We start from the raw sequence: 20677 nt of genomic DNA, 5'->3' as shown, positions 1-20677 counted from the left end.
AATTTAGCAAGGCGTATGTTCCCGCTTTGCCAGTCACACAATAACACCTGGGAATGTCCGCGGCAGGCTTGCTTATGGTCAGCTGCCAAGCTTTGCCAACCGGGACCCAGGATTCCTGCAGAAGTACTGAATCCAGTTGGCCTGTACTCCTCCAGCAGGACGCTCTGCACGTCAGACTAAGGTAAATGGAACATTCATTGGTTTCCCCCCTGTGCCTCTCTTGTTCTCTTAGTTTGAATCTCATGGGATGAACGTAATGGATCTACCCTTCACTGTGGGCTCCTAAACTTCACCTCCTGAGGCCTTTTCAGTGGGTCCGCCAGCAACTTAGCAGTGCTCTGCTTCCAGGCCTAGTTATTCTAGAACTGCCAATTCCACAGACAGCGAGGGTGTCATGTAATCATCCTGGACTGTGTGGTGACAGCTCGACCTCATCACTCACGCAGAAAGCTCAAAGCACTAAACTCTACCCCAAGCCCACCCTGAAAAAGAACTCCACCATCTCCTACGTGCGCATTAAAGAGGAAATAGGTCGTTTCCTTGGCCGTATCTGTTAGGAAACTGAGTCATCTCTCCTACAAATCCTTGATTTCACTAATGGCAATAATAAATCAGTTCCCTCTGGCTCTTAAAAAATGAACGATTACTGATAAACTCTATTGATTGTCACTAATTTGTTATATTTGTATAAAAATTACCCACCAGTGATACATTAAATTGAAAGTATGGCCTTATAGGAAAAAAACAGAAACAAAAACTCCTCACTAATGGTTCTGATGGTTTTCTGAGGACCAAAAAGTGTGTGTGTGTGTGTGTGTGTGTGTTAACTAATTCTGTATGTGTGTGTATTATGGGGGGGCTGACGATGGAACCCAGGGGCACTCTACCTCTGAGCTGCGTCCTTATCCCTTTTTAGTTCTTATTTTGAAATAGGGCTCACTGAGTTGCCGAGGTGCCGGCTACACTGCTGAGGTGGGCAGCCTCAAGCCTGCGATCCTGTCTCGGTCTCCCAAGTACCAATTAAAACAGTTATGCAGTCCCACACTCAGCTTCTACTTATATTCTGTAGTGCTTTGCTTTGGATTTTTAAGGAATCAGTCGAAAAGTACTGAAGTGCAATAAGAATAAAATAGAGATATTTTAGATGGGGAGATTCTAGTTATCTAGCATCGGTCAATCTATTTATGTTTGCAAGTAAATGAGGCAAAGACATCATCAAACTCTGCATTAGGGTTTCGGGTTAATATCACCAATCCTTATTATGCAATACATAGATTCATATTTTCACCAGGTGATGAGCGAGGAGAATGATTCCCCTGCACCACCACTTGTGAATCTGTGACCTTGGTACCCACGGGGGCAATACTGGAGCACATGTTGAGCTGGTTGATGTGTTTTGTGAGAGGTGCATCATTTTTTGTGCCTTGAATTGTCTATTCAATTGATCGTCTCTTGGCACAGAAGGCTGACCAACTTTAAAAGTTGCCATTCATGTTAATAATAACAAAGCAGCGACTTTAGAAAACTCACATTTGTCTAATAAGCTTGTCTTCATCCTGCTGTGCCATCAGACACTTTCTTCCCTCTGAAAAGGCCCACCTAGGGCCCTTCAAACTCTCAGTTCCCAGCAGAAACATCTACTACAGAAATCTGGGGATGAATGCCACAGCACACAGAAATTGCAAGTCTTCCCCATTCACTGGCTCTGCAGAGGTCATTTTCATGTAGATGGCATTGCTCTGGGTGCCTAAGGTCAGCTTTGTCTCCTGTTGTTAAAGAGAATAAAAACAGGGCTCTTCCCTCAGAGCTGGCATTAAAATGTGGATACAGGTGTGTGTCTGTGTGTGGGGTTGGGTAGCAGGCTTTATTAGTTAGCTCTCAAAATGATGCAAATGTCAAAAATTCTGTTTTCTTCTTCTTTTTTTAAGTACTGGAGTTTTACCTCCAAGAGAAACACCTGGCCCTTTTTATCTTTTTTTTTTTATAATTTTTTAAAATTTTGAAACCAGGTCTCACTAAATTACTGAAGCTAGCCTCGAACCTGTGAGCCTCCTTGGTCTCAGTCTCCCAAGTCCTGGGATTACAGGTGTGCCCCACCGTGCCTAGCTTTTTTATTCTGACATTTCGGACTTAGCTCATTTCTTTCTCAAACAATAAACTTGCTGGAGCCAGGAGAACACCAGAAGGAAAATTAAAAAAGAAAAAATCACCCTCCATAGAGAAATCATAAAAAACTTAGAGAATAGAGAAGCACTGGGGGGAACATTAGGTTGTGGAGATACAAGCCCTTGTAGAGAGGATTAGGAAGAGGAGGCTGGAGGACTGAGATGGAACTCTCACTACAGTGAATCGTTATATACCTGGAAGTCCTGTCTGCTTTGCTCCTTTCCAATAAGGTTAGTAGCAGAAAGAGAACACAGCCGGCGTGCGCTCGGGTTATTTATGGTCTCCGTCCAACAGCAGCCCATGCTCCCGTGGCTCTCAAGCCAGGGTGCCATCCCTCCTCTTCCTTCTGACAGTGCACAAGGGGACTCTTCCCCCTGTGCCCCCTGCTGGGACTATTTCATACTTTAACCACATCTGCCCACTGGGTTGACATTTCATCTCCTCTTTGGTGACATCTGACACATAATAAACCACATGATTATATGCCACCCTGCCATTTTGCCGTCCAGAACATCAGCTCCTTTGAAATCCTACCGCTTGACAGACATTTAGGATGCCGGGGGCGGGGCGCCCTTGGCTACAGTCGGGGGCCCAGACTCTGCTGTGATCCGCGGCTCTGCCTACGGTGGGCATAATTAGAAATACGCTATTTTTGAAACTGACATTTTTAGTGCTTAGGGATAACTGGAAACAAAGAGGAGCTATTTTCACGTTTCTGACGACTATCACTCTGGACAGAATTCAGCTCTTGGAAGTACACAGCTGAGCGATGACACTTGGTTTTCATCCCCCGGGATCAAAACTCGACTCTGAGCACAGGAAGGGAGGATGCTCGAGCTGGGTTTGTCCCTGCGAACCTTCTGGTATCGTCCCCGACACACATGCAGGAAACCCTTCTTATCAGAGAAAGTCTTATCATCCACCAGCAGCCCCCACCATGTCTACAGCCTGCCTCTAATCACTGCGTCATACAGAACCAAAATCCCCGTCTCCTCTGGAGTGGCCACACTGCCTTCCCAAGGATTCCTGCAATAAACTTGGTAAAGGGAAATGTTCTCACCTAAAATTGCAGTTGGCACAAATGGGTCTGTCATACATCGTAAGCAGGTCAATGCAGAGAAAGTAAAAAGAGAAAGAACAGTGAATGATTGATGAACGACCCCCCAACGCCCCCCACGAGAGCCACAGAAGCCTGGGTTGCCACGCATCAGAGGACGCTCCTGGGCTTGCGGGGTGGACTGGGCTGATGGAGTCGGGCGCGCCCCGAGGGGCTGTGAGGAGATGGGCGATGGAAGGTCCTTTACCTGGGTAATAGGAATTAGGCACCGACGTACTCAGTGTATTTGTTTTCATCGTAAAGGACGATGGCGAAGACACAGCTGTAAATGAAAAACAACAAGAGAGAGAGGTTGGTCAGAGGCTGAGGAGCGACAGGACCCAAAACACAGCCCACTGAAATCGCCGCAGCCACTCCATGGCAACAGTGTAGACTGTGGATATGAAGAAACTGCTCAGACGCATTGAAGTCTACATGTCAAGGACCACCGCTCCCAGCTGTCCCTGAGTGGTTACTACTTGTCCTTTTCGGGCGATAGGCACCCTCTGACCACTTAAAGACTCATCTTGCCCCATAAAGAAAAAAACCCACAACCACAGGCACCATCTTGACTGGAGAATTCGGCAGATTTCTGTTGGGCTTCCGACCCTCGCTTCCGTGACTCTGACACTGCGCTGCTCTGAAGTTTACAGCTAGGATCAGGGAAGCCTGTCGACACAGGGGTATGGAACTAACTCCTGGGAGGGCCGTTCTTCTGTGGTTTGCAAAGCCCTGTCCTTCCTCTCGCCCTGGAGGCGCCTACAGTGCTGTTCCACACTGCTATGGGCTGGTTTATGCAAATTAAAGGGGATGTGTGCCATATCTAAAGCACGTATCCACATAGTCCTGTTGTTTCTTTTAATCCTTACAGAAATGCTTGTATATCTTCAAAACATTCCTCTGAAACGGTCAATGATGGCATGCCTTCTCTTCCTTTCTATTATTAAGAGAGAAAGCCAATCCCATCCAATTTATCTAATTTCATTAGAAATGACTATTTCCAGTGGGGCGTGGTGGCGCACACTTTTAATCCCAGCCTTTGGGAGGCTGAGATAGGAGGAGTGTGGCTCGAGGAACAGTCTCAGCTACTTAGTGAGGCCTTGCGCAACTTAGTGAGACTCTGTTTCAAAATTAAAAATAATAGGGCTGGGGCTGTAGCTCGGAGGTAGAATGCCCCTGGGTTCCATCCCCAGTACCACACACACACACACAAAAGAAATGGCTCTTTCCTGTTTTTAAGGTAGTATGTTAACTATCTTCAATACCTTCATTGGTGTGTAATATAATAATGCTTTAATTTCATTGAAGTATAGGATTAAGTATGGGATAATTTCACTATAGTGTATGATCAAGGTGGCTGAGCATAACCACTGTCAATATTCCTCTGATGAACTGACATGAATTATGTGACGCTGACTTCTTGACCCTGATACCCAGTTACATCCTTGTATTGACGGGAAGCACTACAAATCCCTATGGATACCATGTGTTATAATTAATGTGATGCCATGCTAATATATTTTAGCTCTCTGCAGCAGTTCCTATAGGATAATACCTCTACCTGTTTTATATTTTTAAAGGGCTGAATTAGTACATGATGGAATAAGGACTAGAACCTAGGTTATTTGTCGTTTATGTGCTATTTTATTTACAATAGGGAAAGATCACATTTATAATGTATGCTCGTGGTAATCTTCCTGACAGAGTAGAGCAACAGATGAATACAAGAACCAACCAACCAAACAAACAAACAAGAAAAGAAACAAAAACCCCACACCATCAACCCCTCCCACTACCACCACCTCCACACACACAAAAATCCCTGGGTATTTATCAGTTATGCCAGTGTATGTGAGGGTAATACCTCTTTATTACCTTTATTTTGTTAGTAAAACACGTGAAGCAGATATGAAATAACCATGTTTCCTTTTGCATTTTTGTTATGTTTGAAAACGTCTTTCTTTTAGCATACAAATTAAACCCATTCCTACCCTCCAAATCCCTGTCACAACTTGGAAAGCATACTGAAGTAGGTGGCACGGTTCCTATTGGCCGCGGTGGGTGGGTTATTCCCCACCCTCCTCAGTGTGTTCACACTAACTTTCAGATTCTCAAATCTCATTTTTTCTCCCGTTCTCCTTCCTAAAAGCAACTCAACTCACTGATTCTAGCACTTTGTCCCAGACTTAAATAGATCTCCCACATTAACATGCGTGCGCCGGCAGGGGAGCAGCCGCGTGGTCTAAGGAAAGCCCCTTCTGAACACTTTGAGCTGTGCTCTGATTTTGAGAGCTCTAACTGAGTGCCCTCCATCCAGGATACACTGACTTACATCCATCCTTCCTTCTATCCCTCCTCCTCACCCTCCTCCTCCATTTACTCATTCTCTCTCTCTCTCTCTCTCTCTCTCTCCTTTTCTCACTCTTCCTTGGATTGAACCCTGGGCCATTCTACCTCTGAGATAAACACACCCACTTGTTATTTTTTATTTTTAAGTACGGTCCTGGTAAGTTGCTGAGGGACTCACTAAGTTCTTGTGGCTGGGCTTGAATCCGTGATCCTCCTGTCTCAGCCTCCCAAATACTGAGATTACAGGCATGTGCCCCCACACCCAGTTCGCAGATACACGGCCTTTTATGACGGTAACTGCTAAATTATACTTCCTGTCCAGAGGTGAATATTCCCTACTAAAGTAAGCTCCTATGCTTGGGGCGGGTCTCCTAAGTAAATGTATTTGTGAGGAATTTCACCATGGATTAGAAAGCTTGGGATCATAAGGACAGAAACTGAGAGCATATTTCTGTGTGTGGTTTTTCTTTTTAGGCGCTAGAGTTGGAACACGGGTCTCTAGCTATGAGCTCTACCGCTGAGCTACACCCTGCTCCTGCGTGGTCCCTATGTAGTGATAATCAACAGATGCAACTAAAAAATTTCAACCCAGTATGTAATCGAAATGGGGTTTTCTGACTCTAGCTGCTAACAATGAAGTTGAGGTCGTTTTTTTTTGTTGTTGTTTTTACAGGTGAATGCATTATACATGCTTTTTTTGTACTGTGTTTGAACCCAGGGGCATTCTACCTCTGAACTATACCCTCAGCCCTCTTTATTTTTATTTTGAAACAGGTCTCACTAAGTTGCTGAGACTGGCTGCAAACCTACCATCCTCCTGTCTCAGCCTCCCAAGTACTGGGATTACAGGGATTCCCCAAAGAACCTGGCTCTATAGTGCACATGCGTACTTGCGTGAGTGTGTGCATGTGTGCGTTTGTGTGTTACTAGGGATTGAACCCAGGGTTGCTCTATCACTGAACAATACCACAGTCTTATTTTGTTTCTAGTTTAAAGCAAGGCTCACCAAGTTGTGGAGGGCCTGGCTAAATTGCTGAGGCTGGCTGTGAATCTGCGATCTACCTGTCTCAGCGTACCAAGTACTGGGATTACAGGTGTGTACCATTGTGCCTGGCTTCTATATGCATATTTATTTATTTATTTGCAGTCCTAGAGGTGGAACCCAGGGACTTTCTACCTCCTGGCTATACTCCCAGATATATTTTATACTTTATTTGGGAACAGGGTGTCACTAGGTTGGTGAGAGCCTCACTAAGTAGCTGAGGCTGGCTTTGAACCTGTGCGATCCTCCTGTCTCAGCTTCCCAAAAACCGAGATTACAAGTGTGTGCCACCACGCCCAGCTTCTATATGCACTTTTAAATACATTTTTAAAAATGCAGTATCTTCTACAAGAAGCAGAAAGAGTTCTCTAAAAAACCAGAAAGTAGTTTGTGTTATGCTGAGAAACCACAGCTTCTCTATATGACGCCAAAATGAAGCAGATAACATCTGCCAAGGATCAACACCGGGGGCCAGTGCCCACTCTGATAGCAGAGTCTGCGCCCTGCTGCACGAGCTCAGGTGTGCAGAGAGAAAACGTAAATGTGGAAAGAGGAGGAGGATCCCTGTACCCATTACAAACAGAAAAAATAAAGACTGAATTCCGTGAAGCTGCCCAGAGTGTAGGAGAAAGTCAAGGCTCAGAGGGGGCGCTGGGCTATCCAAGAGAGAGGGGCTGCTGCGGGCGCTGCAGTATTTGAGGAGCCCACAGTGGTGGTCAGGGCGGCATGTTCCCTCTAACAGGCCAGCCTCAGCCCTGCGGCACCGGCTCCTGGCAGTCCGGGCGGCCACCAGCCTCTCTGCACATCATTTTGCTAACAGCACTGCTGCGGCCCCTTGCTGACCCCGACTGCACAGCTGCACCCGAGGCAATCTGTGGGGAGGGTTTCACACTTGGGAATCCAGAAGCCCTGACATGCAGCCTTATTCGCTTGTGCCCGGGGCTACAGAGTCAGCACAACTGCAGACCCACCTCAGTGTCCTCCCTCCACCCCAGAGGATCCCAGGACAAAACAACGGTGTCTTCACACATCTCATAACCCGGCTCATGGCTGGTTTCCAGAAATAATGCCTTGGCCCTGGGTCACAGGTGGAGCAAGGCAGGTATGAGTGAAGCTGGCTTCCCCGCCTGGTGTGCAGTTGGAGATGTGTGAAGCTGAAATACCGTTTAACTTATTAATTGCTGCTAATAGCCCTATAATAAAGGCAGAACCTGTCAGCTAAACAAACACTTAACGGGTTACTGCCATTTAGTGAACTGTTTTAGAGCAGGCTTCCCTCGTGCAATTCCACACCTGGCTTGCTTGCAAATGTGAGTGACGGGGAAGATGAGAAGCAGGTGCCTTGCTCCTGCGCTCTGGGCGTCAGGGGAAACTTCTCTGTGGTTTCCTGCTCCTGCGCCCTCAGGCCCGGCCCATCACCTTTAGAAAGCTGTGCTCAGCCCGGGAGGGCCGGTGGAGGCTCCAGGCCACGTGGAGGGTCCGAGAGCGCAGTTTGGCAGAAGAACTCAACTGTCAGGTCTCGTTTTCTAAGCCCCAAAGCCCCGTGGAATCCCGGAAAGCCAGAGGGAAGGACTGATGCGCGTGCGCACTTACATCTCCCGTTCAGGTTGTGTGTGTCCATGAAGGAGAAGGCTTCGTCGCAGTTGGTGCCCTGCTCGGCGTAGCTCTTGTCCATGGAGTTCACCATGACCGTCATCTCCTGCCGCGCGCTGCTCAGCGTTTCCTTCCGCTTCTTGGCCAGTTTCCTTAGAACAAAGAGTTCAGTTATGTAGACGGGCATGGTGCCCGACCAACGCTCTGGAATAACCTCCGAGTGACCGCATCCCGTCGTGCAGAGATCTGTGCGCTGTCTGAGTCAAGGCTCTGCCAGGCTGCACACTCAGAGGTGAAAACTATCCACTGCCAACCTTCACAAAAACCACGGCCCAAACTATGGTTTCGCCCACCAAAGGCTAAATTTTATTTTATTTTATTTTGCAGTACTGGGAATGAAACCCAGGAACATTTTACCTCTGAGCTACACCCCCAGCCCTATTTTTTATTCTTTATTTTGAAACAGGGTCTCACTGAGTTGCAAAAAGCCTCACTTAGTAGTAGCTGAGTCTGCTGGAACCTGGATTCTACCTGGATTCTACTGTCTCAGCCTCCCAAATGCTGGGATTACAACCGTGCATCACCAGGCTAAATTTTAAAAATGACCAGTGACCCCTTACAATACAGTTATCAGTTTAGTGCTATGCTCCTGGAGTTATTAACATTTTATTAAATTATTCTCAATTGTCATATATAGTGTCAAAAATGTGCTAATACATATTTGGCAGAAGGAGTAGGAATACAGGTGCACCTAGATATATGAAGGGGTTATATCCCAGTCCATTGAGAATACTGTCTGTCCAAGAATAAATGGAAAATATCACTTGTTGAGAATGCACGGAATGCACTCAGCTGAGGGTCGCAGCGGGAACATTCGGGCTCTTGGGTGTTCCCTCCCTCGGGGAAGACCCTGCACAAGGGCTCAGAGCCTCCGTCCCAGCCCCACGTTCTGCTCCATTGTACTAGTATTGTGAAGAGGTTTAAAAATGCATTAACCATTAACGTACCAGTATTGGGAAAGATTTCCGATTTTAAAAATATATCCTTTATACTAAGAAAGCCAGGGCTAGCAAAAAGGAGGGACTTGTAATTTACATTTCTAAAGAGAGGGAAGAAAGCTGGAGCCAGGGATGGGAGGAAATCCCAGATCCTGGAACAACAATTTAACACATCTTGGGGGTAAAACAAAAGGTGTTCTGAGACGGCCCCCTCCCCCTTCCGGGACAATCCGGTTGGAGACAGCAGAGAAACTGGGCTAGAGATAGGGCTAGCATATCTACAGATCAAAGGACCTGCCGCGGACTTGGTCGGGATAAAAACACTCAGTAAACTGGAGTTCTTGGGTGTACTCATTCGAGTCGCCCTCCATGCCAGTCTGGTATGGAGCCGTACCTATCCTCTGTATTTCTATCTTCTAATAAACTTCTTTAAATCTTCAGCCACTGTCCAAGCTATGCATATTTATTCTTAGCTTAGGGCAAGAATCCACTTTTTTTTCTGTTTTTGGTCGTTTGGGGTTTTGTTATGGGTTGGGGGAAAGTGTGTCCGGGACCCTAGCAGGGGTCCCTGGGAACAGTTTCCCCACAACCACATTCTCTACATCCGTAACACTGATGACCCCAGGGAACTCTCTGCAATGACAGCTCCCCATACAGAATGTCTTAAGAACCCAAGAAAACTAACATCAACAACAACAACAACAACACACACACACACACACACACACACACACACACACAACCCCAAATGAAACCAGTTTTGACAGAGCTTAGCACTGGAAGTCTATTTATGCACCCAGGACAGACAAGAATAGAACTGGTGAGATGGAGAGGAAGGGATAAAGCGAGAGGCTTCAAGGAAATAATCCTCAGAATAAAAACGCTATGTCTGGCAATATTCAAATTCTGCCTGAGCGCCTCGTAGCCTTTACAGAGGAAAAATGGCAGCTGTCTCTATTAAATCATCCTGACACCGGTTGACCTAGGACACGGCAGAATTTAAAATGAGCCACATAATCAAAATCGCACCCATAATAGGTGATTGCTGATGCAAGGGAAGGCACCGCCACACGAGGCCATATGGATAATCTCTATTATGATTTGCAAATGACGTATAATCCAAATGCTTTCTTGCCTGTAGTTATAATCATCTTTTAGTTCCATACTTGGAAGGCAGAAGGGTTTCATTAATAAGTTGCCCTTTTAATTGCTACAAGTCGATTGGTTTTAAAGCAGAGAAATGGAAATCATCAATGTTTGCATAGGGCAAAGTTGGGAGATTTTGAAAGTTCAGCCAGGGCGACCCCCTGGGCACTGGCACCCCTTGCTTGCCATGATGCAGACAGCACCACTCTCCCGAGGTGTCTCACTTCGTGGCTGGCATGAGGGCCAGAGCTGACCCGATGTTCTCATCGGGAGCCCTGTGCAGAGGGGGCAGCAGCTCCCTCTCCACAGTGTGTTCATAAGGATACCTCCTCCCTGCTTCTGAATTGGCTAGCTCCTGAAAAAGAAGGCTCTCGGCCAGGTGTCCCCAAGAATGCTGGAGTGGAGGGCTAAGATACGTAGCTCCGCAGATTGTACAAAATACTCTCTTTTGGCATGAATTTCTTTGATTTCATCTGGACTGACTCATGCAGATAACTGCTTCAACACTATTTGTTCTGTTTAGAAAGAGGGCTCCTCAACTTTACCAGGCCCCCATCCACACTTTTTCTTGCTTGGATTCCTCAGTTCTCAAGGTTAGGAAATGAGGAGTGCTCTCGCCCTGCTGCTGGTAGGGTGGGGGGCACTGACAGACAAAGGGAGCGTACATGCCCTGCTGAAAGCGAGGCTTGTATTGAAAAAGCTGCTTCTCCTACTCCTCCATCTGCGCCGACTCATTTCAGCAATGTCACCTCAACACTTCACAGCAGATCTTTAAGCACAGAGGAACCTTGTTAAAGTCTTGTGGGCATGAATCAGAGGTTGAGTTAGAGACCTGCAGCTTAAAGTTCCTGTCTACGAGACACATTCTCTATGTCCATGAGCCTTACTGCAGAGCCGGCTCTCAGTGTCTACAGCAAGCCTTCCTGCTGACGGACGTGGACGAAGCCTGAGAAACGAAAGGTTCCGAAAGAGTTAAAGGAGATTACACAAAAGGTCAAATCCTCCAAAAACTCTGGGTGTGACTCCTGTCCTCTCCGGACTTTGCCCTCTAAGGCCCACCAGTGAGAGCAGGGGGCTGATCTCAAGTCCTATAATGTCTCAGGAGGTCCTTTTGTCTTGCTTATGATTGTATCCTAGGGATTTTCACATCCTCTACCTAATACCCTCCATTGCATTTTGGTGTTTACTCCTTCCCATGAGGGTGTGATAATTAACCTAACTGGAAAAGGGTATAAAAAACTTAGTTTTAGAGAATAAAATTGTCAGTTGCACGAGAGGCAATTGTCCGAGTCGTTATTTCAGGTCTCTCCCTCCCAAGTCCCGGAGGGGAATCTCCGACACTGCATTAACTTTACTTTCTGACTACGTTCTTACTCCTTCAGGTGTCTCGAACACAAAGGTCTGTGGAGCCAGGCAGGTGGTACAAGCAAGGGAACCCAGCGTAGGGCAATAAAGGGCTGCAGAAAGCAGAGACAGAAGGGAAATGGCGACCCAGCTCCACAGGGTGGGGGGAGGGCGGCCTGGAGAGCCCAGCTGTGAAAGGCTCAAGAGAAGCCAAGTATCCAGATTTTATGTCAACTCAATCAAATTTAAAAATAAGCCGGGTTTATCTGGGAGGCTGAGACAGGAGGATCACGGCTCTCAGCCAGCCTCAGCTAGACCTAGGAACTTTACAACCTCACTATTCTAATTCTAGAACAATGTGGTTTCTCTTGTAAAATACTCTGTTAATTTACATTTCTTCCTGAGTTACATTAAATTATCATCCAACTGCTTTCAAGTATGAATACTCAATGACCACCACAAAATGAAATATTATGTTTTAAAAGAGTCAGATTGAATTACCAGCACCTAGCCAATTCATTATGCCAACTAGTGGCATCTAAAATGCTTATTAATTGAATTAGTTATCATCACTTCAAAGCAATAGTAGGGTGAATTGATCGACAACCATTTATTAGATGTGGCTTGTTTCGTCATGGGGTTGTCTCACTAGCAAATGTATTGAGATTATAGGCATGTGCCGCTGTGCCTGGGTAACTAAATTTATTTTCCATTTATATTATTTATTTTACTTTTGTGTGTGGTGCTGGAGATTGAACCCAGGAGCATTCTACATCCAAGCTATACTCCCAGCCTGTTTTTTTTTTTTTTTTATTCTTTATTTTGAAACAGAGTCTCACTAAATTGCAGAGGGCCTCACTAAATAGCTGAGGCTGGCCTCAAACCCAGATCCTCCTGTCTCATCCTCCCAAGTACTGGGATTACAAGTGTGTGCCACTATGCCCGGCTTCCATTATTATTCCTAACAAATGGTTTACCTGAAAAAAATTTAATTCTAATGTCCGACCTACACTGCATGGGTCTTGAAGGCTCATAGCAATAAAAAAAAAAAAAAGGATTTAAACAATAAAAAGTAAAGGTTCTTATCAATGCCCATTAACAAGATAATTTAAAAAAAATTCAAGAAGAGATTTTCAGTTTCCATCCAAGCATGAACACAGATTGGAAGCCATTGTCCTGTAGCTTGAAAAACTGAAAATCAATAATTCTTCTTATATCCATCAGAGAACTGAGGACACAGGACAAACCACTGCCCCCAAATTGGAAAGACCCAAGGTGAAAAGAGAGAATCAAAGTGAGGGGAGTAAAAACCCACCAGCAGCAATCGCTATAAGAACCACTTAGAGGCGAGGATAACTTGATTTGTAACAGACAAACTGATGGAGGTACAGTGTGGACAAGACTACAAAACTCTGGGAGTGGGAACTCAGGAGATTGGGGAAGGATGGTCATCTTAAGGCCCCCGTGCTTTGTGAATTTTACCTCCAGGAGCTCTGAGAGGTTTTCACAGTGAATATCGGAGGTGAATCCCCTCATGCATTCAGCAGGAGGAAGCAGAAAGTGGACATTCTAAAATGTGTACGAACATTCTATTCATAAACAGGCTTGCATCAGGAAAAGTATTTTACCAGAGCCTCGGCTGCTAGAATTTCTTCAGTGACTAACTGATAAAGAGTAGGGAATACCTAACTATAGCCCACTTTAACCGTCCTGTCCCACATAAAGGTTGGAGCAGGGAGGTCAGAGAATCATTCGTGAGTTCCTCGTCCAGTGGTACAAGCTCAATGAAAGTCTGAGACCTAATCAGAGTACTACAAAAGGCCTCCCCTCCTTCGACACCTCCCTATCACATCACTAAAAGTCTATTTTCTGCAGTTCTTTTTACTCATACATCATGTGTCCAGCTATTAAAACACATACACACACACACACACACACACACACACACACACACACCGTATACTACAAAGCAAAAACACATTTTTAAGAACAGAACAAATATCAGAACCAGCTTATAGTATGCCAGGAATGTTGGAACATAGAAACTGAGTATTTAAAACAACCATGACTAATGTGTTAAGGTCCCTAATGGGCTAAGTAGACATCAAGCAAGAATACAGAAGCAATGTAAGAAGAGAGATGGGAATTCTAAGAAAGAATCAACAGGAAAGGCCAGAGATTAAAAAAACACTGTGATGGAAATGAAGAATGCCTTAGAAAGAATTAATAGTTGAATGTATACTGATGAAGAAAGAATTGAGTTTAAATATGCAAAATTAGAAAATTTCAAGACTGTAGAGCAGAAAAAGAGAAAAAAAACTGGATAAAAGCCCCAAGCCAAACCAACCCAAGCAACCAACTGACCCAACAGACAACCAATAAAAATACAAGAAAAGAATATCAAACTACTCTGGGACAATGATGAAGATGAAATATTTATACCAGGAGGAGAATAAAAAGAGAAAGGAAAAGAATATTTGAACTAATAATGTTTATTTCCTATAACTAATGACAGATTCCTGAAACTAATGTCAGACATCAAGCCACATATGAATAAAGCTCAGAGAACACCAAGGGTATCCATAAAAAAATCTACACTTGTTCATATCACATTCAAAGTGCAGAAAATCAGAGATGAGAAAGACCCTGAAAGAAAGTAGGGGAACAGAACACCTTACTTAGAAGAAGCGAAGTAAGAATGAGTCAACTTCTCTGAAGCCATTCAAGCAACGAGAGTGGATGTTGTATTCTATGAAATTATCCTTGGAAAGTGAAGGAGAAATAGAGACTTTTGCAGACAAACGAAAACTGAGGGAATGTGTTTATCTGCCTTGCAAGAAATATTAAAATAAAATTTCTGGGACCTCAGTTCTTTGCTTGTGCGCACACTGGAGCCTGTTCTCAACATTCACTTACCAGAGTCTGTGAATTTTCTATCAACTCCTCTAGACCACTCTAACCCCAGCTTTGTATAATGTCCCTGGATCAGTTTTTACTATGGCCAAGCACGTGTCCTTCCTGGAAGAAGGATCATACACAGACTACTGTTAATCCCAGTAATCACAAAGTACACATCTATAAGAAAAATGAGAACCAGCAGGTAAAAGCTGGTGAACGTCAGGAGCACGGTGGGCATGTCACAAGCATTGAGTGAGCTTTCGAGGGTGAACGCATAGTCATCTGCGGGGCAGACCACACGGTGTGCGTCTCGAGTTAGAAAGATGGTGTCTGGAAGCCAAACATGATGACTCTGAAGATTAATCACAAACACTTTTGTGAAGTGCTCCCCCTTAGAGAACAAATTTGCTCTGGGAAGTGGAGCACGACTCATTTTTATTCGATACCTTGAGTGTGGAAACGACTAGTGGGTAAACATGCACATTAAATAGTAGATTCGCTCTACAGTTCTCAGCTGGGATTGGCAGCCCAACAATGTTTTGCTGGCAAGAGGATCATGCAATATCAAATGTAGTGTTTTCTGCCCGTTTTGAGAACATGGATGAAAAGCTGACTTTTGGTCAGCAGGTATCGGAGTTTGGTGGCGGTGGCACTGGTGGCTGGGTGCACTGGCTCAACTTCTGCACCAGTAGAAGCCGTCTGGTCTGGGTTGGCCACAGTGGCACTGTGCCTATTGTTTATGTTAAGACTGTACCGTTCTCAACTCTGCAAACTGAGATCTTGCCACTCCTGCATCTATGATTTGTTTCAGAGAAGAGCATTGTAGCCGTTGGCTGTGACTGCGGCCCAACTCTCTCTAACTTCGATGACTAAAGTTTGACCTTGTCTACGAGCAGACATTCCAAAACAGGGCATCTGGCACAACACATCTGCCACAGAGCATGTCCACAGCAGGGGCCACCTGGCCAGAAGTGAGGACCACGGTACAGGCTTGGAAACGCATTTCTGAAGTGTCCATGTGGGAGACAAGCAAGCAGGACCGGGGAAAACTCTGCACTCGGTGGGGCCACAACTACTTGGAATTTCACGCCTTGGCGTCCTCTATCTGGGACGCGTAGATATAATGTGAAGCAGAGTGACCCTCTACCATGCGGCTCACTAACTGGGATATCTCGCAACTTGGCCACGTGCCAGCCCCAGGGGAACCCTGTAAACACATATCCTGAAAATAGTGTGTATTGTTTGGATGTAATAGTTTGAAAATAACTGAAGTGTGGGATTTTTTAAAAGCAACAATGTTTTTTTTGTTTGTTTTTCCTATTTCATTCCATTTTTGACCATTCTCTTTAAGCAGTGTGTTATGGAAAGTTGTGACACTAACTTAAAGTAAATGATGAGGGAAGTATGCATTTGTTCATTAGAAACTAAAATATAAATCCCAGATATATAAAGAAGAGAAGCTCTTCAGAGAGAAAAAAAAATTACATCGATTAGAAACTTGGGCACATATAAAGAGAGGAAGAGAATTAGAGCAGGAGTAAGAGAAGATAAACTAAAACTATGTTTTTATTTTTAATTGATAAAGTTCATTCAAAATAATAACTTCAGCAAAATATTTGATGACTATGGATTATGAGTAAGTAAAATGAACAAGAACAATAATACAAGGGACAGAAGGGAAGGAAAAAGGTACTTTTCTTACTTTGTAAGAACATGTGCCACCTGTGAAGTAGCACAATGATATTGGAGGGTAGATACGCATTAGTTGTGAATGAAAATGACAAACGTTCAGGTAACCACTGAGTAAAAGCTAAAAAGAAAAGAAGTTTTAAAAAAAAGGAAGACAAAATAGAATAACATAAAACATTCAGTTAAAAATGTATTAGACAGAAAAAGAGGGGTAAACAAAAATAAGAACAAGAACAGGACCACAAACAAAGTAGTAGTAAAAAAAAGGTGAGTATTCATATAGCGCTATCAATAACTGCTTTAAATGTCACTTGTCTATACACAGCAATTAGAAGACAGATTAACGGAGTAGATAAAAAGCAGAACCCAACTATATATCTACGAGAAACTTGCTGTGACTCTGAAAACACACATGGATTAAAAGTAAATAAATGTATAAAGACGTATCATGTAAACAATAATAAAATATCAGAATTACCTATACTAAATTCAGCACAAAACTTGAGAGCAAGGAATATTATAATGGACAAAGAGAGGGATTGTATGTAAATGACAAAAGGTTCAGTGCTCCAAGAAGACTTCAGAGTCCTTGTTGGGCATCTGACTATTACAAAGCCTCAAAACACACAAAGGACAAAGCGATAGGGGTACAAGGAGAAATAAGGCAATCCACTGTTAAACTCAGAAGCGTCACCATCCTCTGTCAGTAATGGACAGTCACGGCAGGCAGAAAATCAGTACGAACATAGCCGAGTTCAACAGCACCATCAGTCAACTGGACATAACTGACGTCTTTGGACTATTTCATCTAACAACAGAAGGATACACATTATTTTCAAGCACACAGGGAGCACTCCCAAGGGGAGCCCACATTTTGGGGGCATAAAACATACTTTAAACAATTTAAAGAAACAGAAATCAGACAGTTGAATTAAACTAAAATTCAATAACAGACAGTTGAAAATCCCAAACTGTTTGAAGATAAACGATGTTTATAAAGAGAAATTTTTAAAAATTTCAACTAAATGAAAATGAAAACACAACATCAAATTTGGTGGGATGCATCAAAAATAGTGCTCAGTGGAAAACTTATAGCACCGAATACATATATAAAAATAAAAAAATATTGCAGGTGTGGTGGCGTACGCTTGTAATCCCAGAATTTTGGAAGGCTGAGACAGTAGGATCCAGACTCACAAACAGCCTCAGCTACCACTCAGTGAGGGCCTTTGCAACTCAGTGAAACCCTGTTTCAAAATAAAGAATAAAAAATAAGTCTGGGGTGTAGTTCAGAGGTAGAATGCCCCTGAGTTCCACCCCCAGTACCACAAAAATAAATAAATACATAAATCAATAAAAATAAAAAGTCTTTAAAAATCTAAAATCAATAATTCATTTGATCCAGCAATACCACTGTTGGGTATCTACCCAAAAGAAAAGAAACCAAACTACCAAACTAATGCATGTGTATCTATGTTCATAGCTGCACAATTCACCATAGCCAAACTATGGAACCAGCCAAGATGTCCATCAACAGATGAATGGATTACAAAACTGTGGGATATGTACACAATGGAATTTTACTCAGCCATCAAAAAAAAACTCAATTATGTCATTTTCAGGGAAATTGATGGAACTGGAGGACATTATACTAAGTGAGATTAGTCAGGCACAAAAAATACAAAATCAGATGCTTTCCCTAATATGTGAGAGTTAGGGAGAAAAGAGGAGCAAACAAGACAACCTAAAGAGAAAAGAGGAGCAAACAAGACAACCTAAAGGAGGAGAAAGGAGGGGGGAAGAGGAAAATCTCTAAAGCTCACAATGTACTTAAACATATCGATGTCAGCCGGGCGTGGTGGCGCACGCTTGTAATCCCCGCGCTTGGGAGGCAGAGACAGGAGGATAGCGCAGGTTCGAAGCTAGCCGCGCGCGCTGGTTTAGGAGACCCTGTTTCCAAACAAAAATGTAAAAGTAGGTCTGGGAGTGTAGCCCGGAGATAGAAGGGCTTCCAGGAACCCCAGTACCACCAAAAAAACAACAACAAAAAAAACATATCGATGTCAATCACTAAGCCAAGCAAGGGAGGGAGGGACAGGGAGGGAATGGGGTGGGATTTGGGTAGGGGTTAAATCAGCGATGAGTACATGTTTGTACACACAAGTTTTTTACCCCAATAAGTTGTATGAATATAATGTACCAATAAAAAAATTTAAAAAAAGAAGAAAAAAAATAAAATCAATAATTCAAATTTCTAACTAAGAAAACTAAAACATGGAAAAAAATTAAATCTTAAGAAAATAATAAACACTAGTTAAAACTCTGATGAAATGGAAAAGAAATAATCGATAGAAAAAAATAACATGAAAAGGTAGTCATTTGAAAAGATCATCTGCTATATTCACAACAGAAGAAATCGGCAATTTGACCAGGCCTATACCTATTACAGATACTGAGTGAATAACTGATAACCCTCCAAAACAGAAGGCACCAAGCTAAGGTAGTTCACTCCTGAATTCTACTGAATATTTAAGAAAGAAATTGTAGTAATTTTCTATAATTGCTTGCAGAAGAGAGGAGTAGAAGTTTCTATAACTGCTTGCAGAAGAGAGGAGTAGAAGTTATACTTTCTATCTTGTTCAGTAAGGCTAGCCTTACTCAAATACCAAAATCAGACAAAGACATTATAAAAAAAGAAAGTTATAACTAGTACGTGTCATGAACATACATGCAAAAATCTTCAACAAAATATTAGCATGGAGTCTAGCAATTTATGAAAGGAACTATATATTATGACTGAATGAGGGGAGTTTGGGGGTATGCAAGGCTGGTTCAACATTTGAAACTCAATGAATGTAATACATCACATCAACAGGCTACAGAGGCTAGGCACAGAAAAGCATCTAAAAAAATCCAACACCCATTTGTAAAAACTTTCAGCAAACCCAGGATAGAGAACAACTCTCTCAACTTGATAAACAGCATCCCCAAATTCTACAGTTACCATCACACTCAAATTTGAGAAACTAGAAGCTTTCTCTCTAAGGTCAGGAACAAGACAAGGATATCTCTTCTCGCTAATGCTTTTCAACGTTCTTTTGGTAGTTTTAGCTAGTGTGATGAGACAAGAAAAGGAAATAAGTTAGATTAAGAAAAAAGGCATAAAAATATTCGTGTTCACTGACAATACGCTTGTCCATGTAGACAATCCAGGAGTCCACTGAGGTTGCTCCTCGAGCTAACCAACAGCGTTAGGACAGGAGGTTAGTGTACGGAGTCAAGGGAGCCAGGAAGGCTGGCCAAGGGCGGTGTGCACGTGCACCCCATCACTCTGAACTGCTCTGGGATGTGAACCTACAATGCACCAATAGAAGCACAGAAGAATACATGCAAAAGTAGATCTGATTCCTCTACCCCAAATATGAACAATTGTAACTTGAAGTTAAAAACACAATTTACCTTAGCACCCCCCAAAAGGAAATAACTGAGTATAAATCTAACAAACATGTCCAAGACTTATTAAGAAGAAAACAACAAAATTGCAAAGATGGACGTCAAAGAACTAAATAAAGAGAAGACTCGGTACTGTAGGTTTTCACTTCTTCCCAACTGCATCTACAGAGTCAGTACAATCCTGATCAAAATCCTAGCAATGTACCTTGTAGATATCAACACACTGGTTCTACAGTATATATGGCGAGATAAAAGAGGCAGAATATCTAAGGTAATATTAAAGCAGAATAAAGTCAGAGGATGAACCTGTTCTATTTTCCAAACTTAAAGAGTCTGTGGTACTGGCCAACTATGGGTAAATAGATCACTGGGCAAAATGGAGAGCCAGAAACAGACCTATATAAATGTAGTCAACTGATCTTTGACAAAGGAACAAAGGTAATACAGAAAGAATTTTTTCCAAAAACTAGACATCCATATGCGAAGCTTGCATCTAGACACAGATCATATGCCCTTACAAAAATTGTGAGAAAATGGATCACAAGCCAAAATGTCAGACTATAAAATTCATAAAAGAGAAGAGAAAATTTAGGTGCCTTCATAACAATGACTTTTTAGATAAAGTATCAAAGGCGTGAAAGAAAGAATTGATAAGATAAACTTCATTAAAATTAAAAACTTCTGCTCTGTTAATAAAGACACCATCTAGACAAGATGAGCCACTCATTGGAATAAACTATAAAACACGTATCTCTTAAAGGGCTGATATCAACAATGTACAATGAACTCTGAGACTCATAGAACATAAACAATAGGATTAGAAAAATTGGCCAAAGACATCAACAGATACATTGTCAAAGAATAGCAAATAAGCACATAAAGATGGTCCAACCGTACATCATC

At 43.1% G+C, this 20677-nt stretch overlaps 1 protein-coding gene across 5 annotated transcripts in view; it reads right to left on the bottom strand.

Annotated features, from left to right (window-relative positions):
* Positions 1-20677, bottom strand: part of PTPRM (protein tyrosine phosphatase receptor type M) — a gene marked incomplete at both ends in the record, with an annotated part of 778612 nt that overhangs the window by 152566 nt on the left and 605369 nt on the right. For 4 of the 5 annotated variants that reach the window (XM_080714509.1, XM_080714510.1, XM_080714511.1 and 1 more), the window contains 3 exons: positions 3227-3253; positions 3471-3545; positions 8247-8398. In XM_080714509.1, coding sequence (XP_080570635.1) covers positions 3227-3253; positions 3471-3545; positions 8247-8398 — 254 coding nt within the window. The remainder of the gene's footprint in view (positions 1-3226; positions 3254-3470; positions 3546-8246; positions 8399-20677) is intronic. The other variant, XM_080714513.1, reaches the window with a different exon arrangement.

Source organism: Muscardinus avellanarius (genome assembly GCF_963383645.1).
Source record: "Muscardinus avellanarius genome assembly, chromosome: 17".
In the NCBI taxonomy this organism is placed as follows: Eukaryota; Metazoa; Chordata; class Mammalia; order Rodentia; family Gliridae; genus Muscardinus; species Muscardinus avellanarius.
Note: the sequence above shows the minus strand (reverse complement) of the source record. Positions and strands in the feature narration are given on the sequence as shown.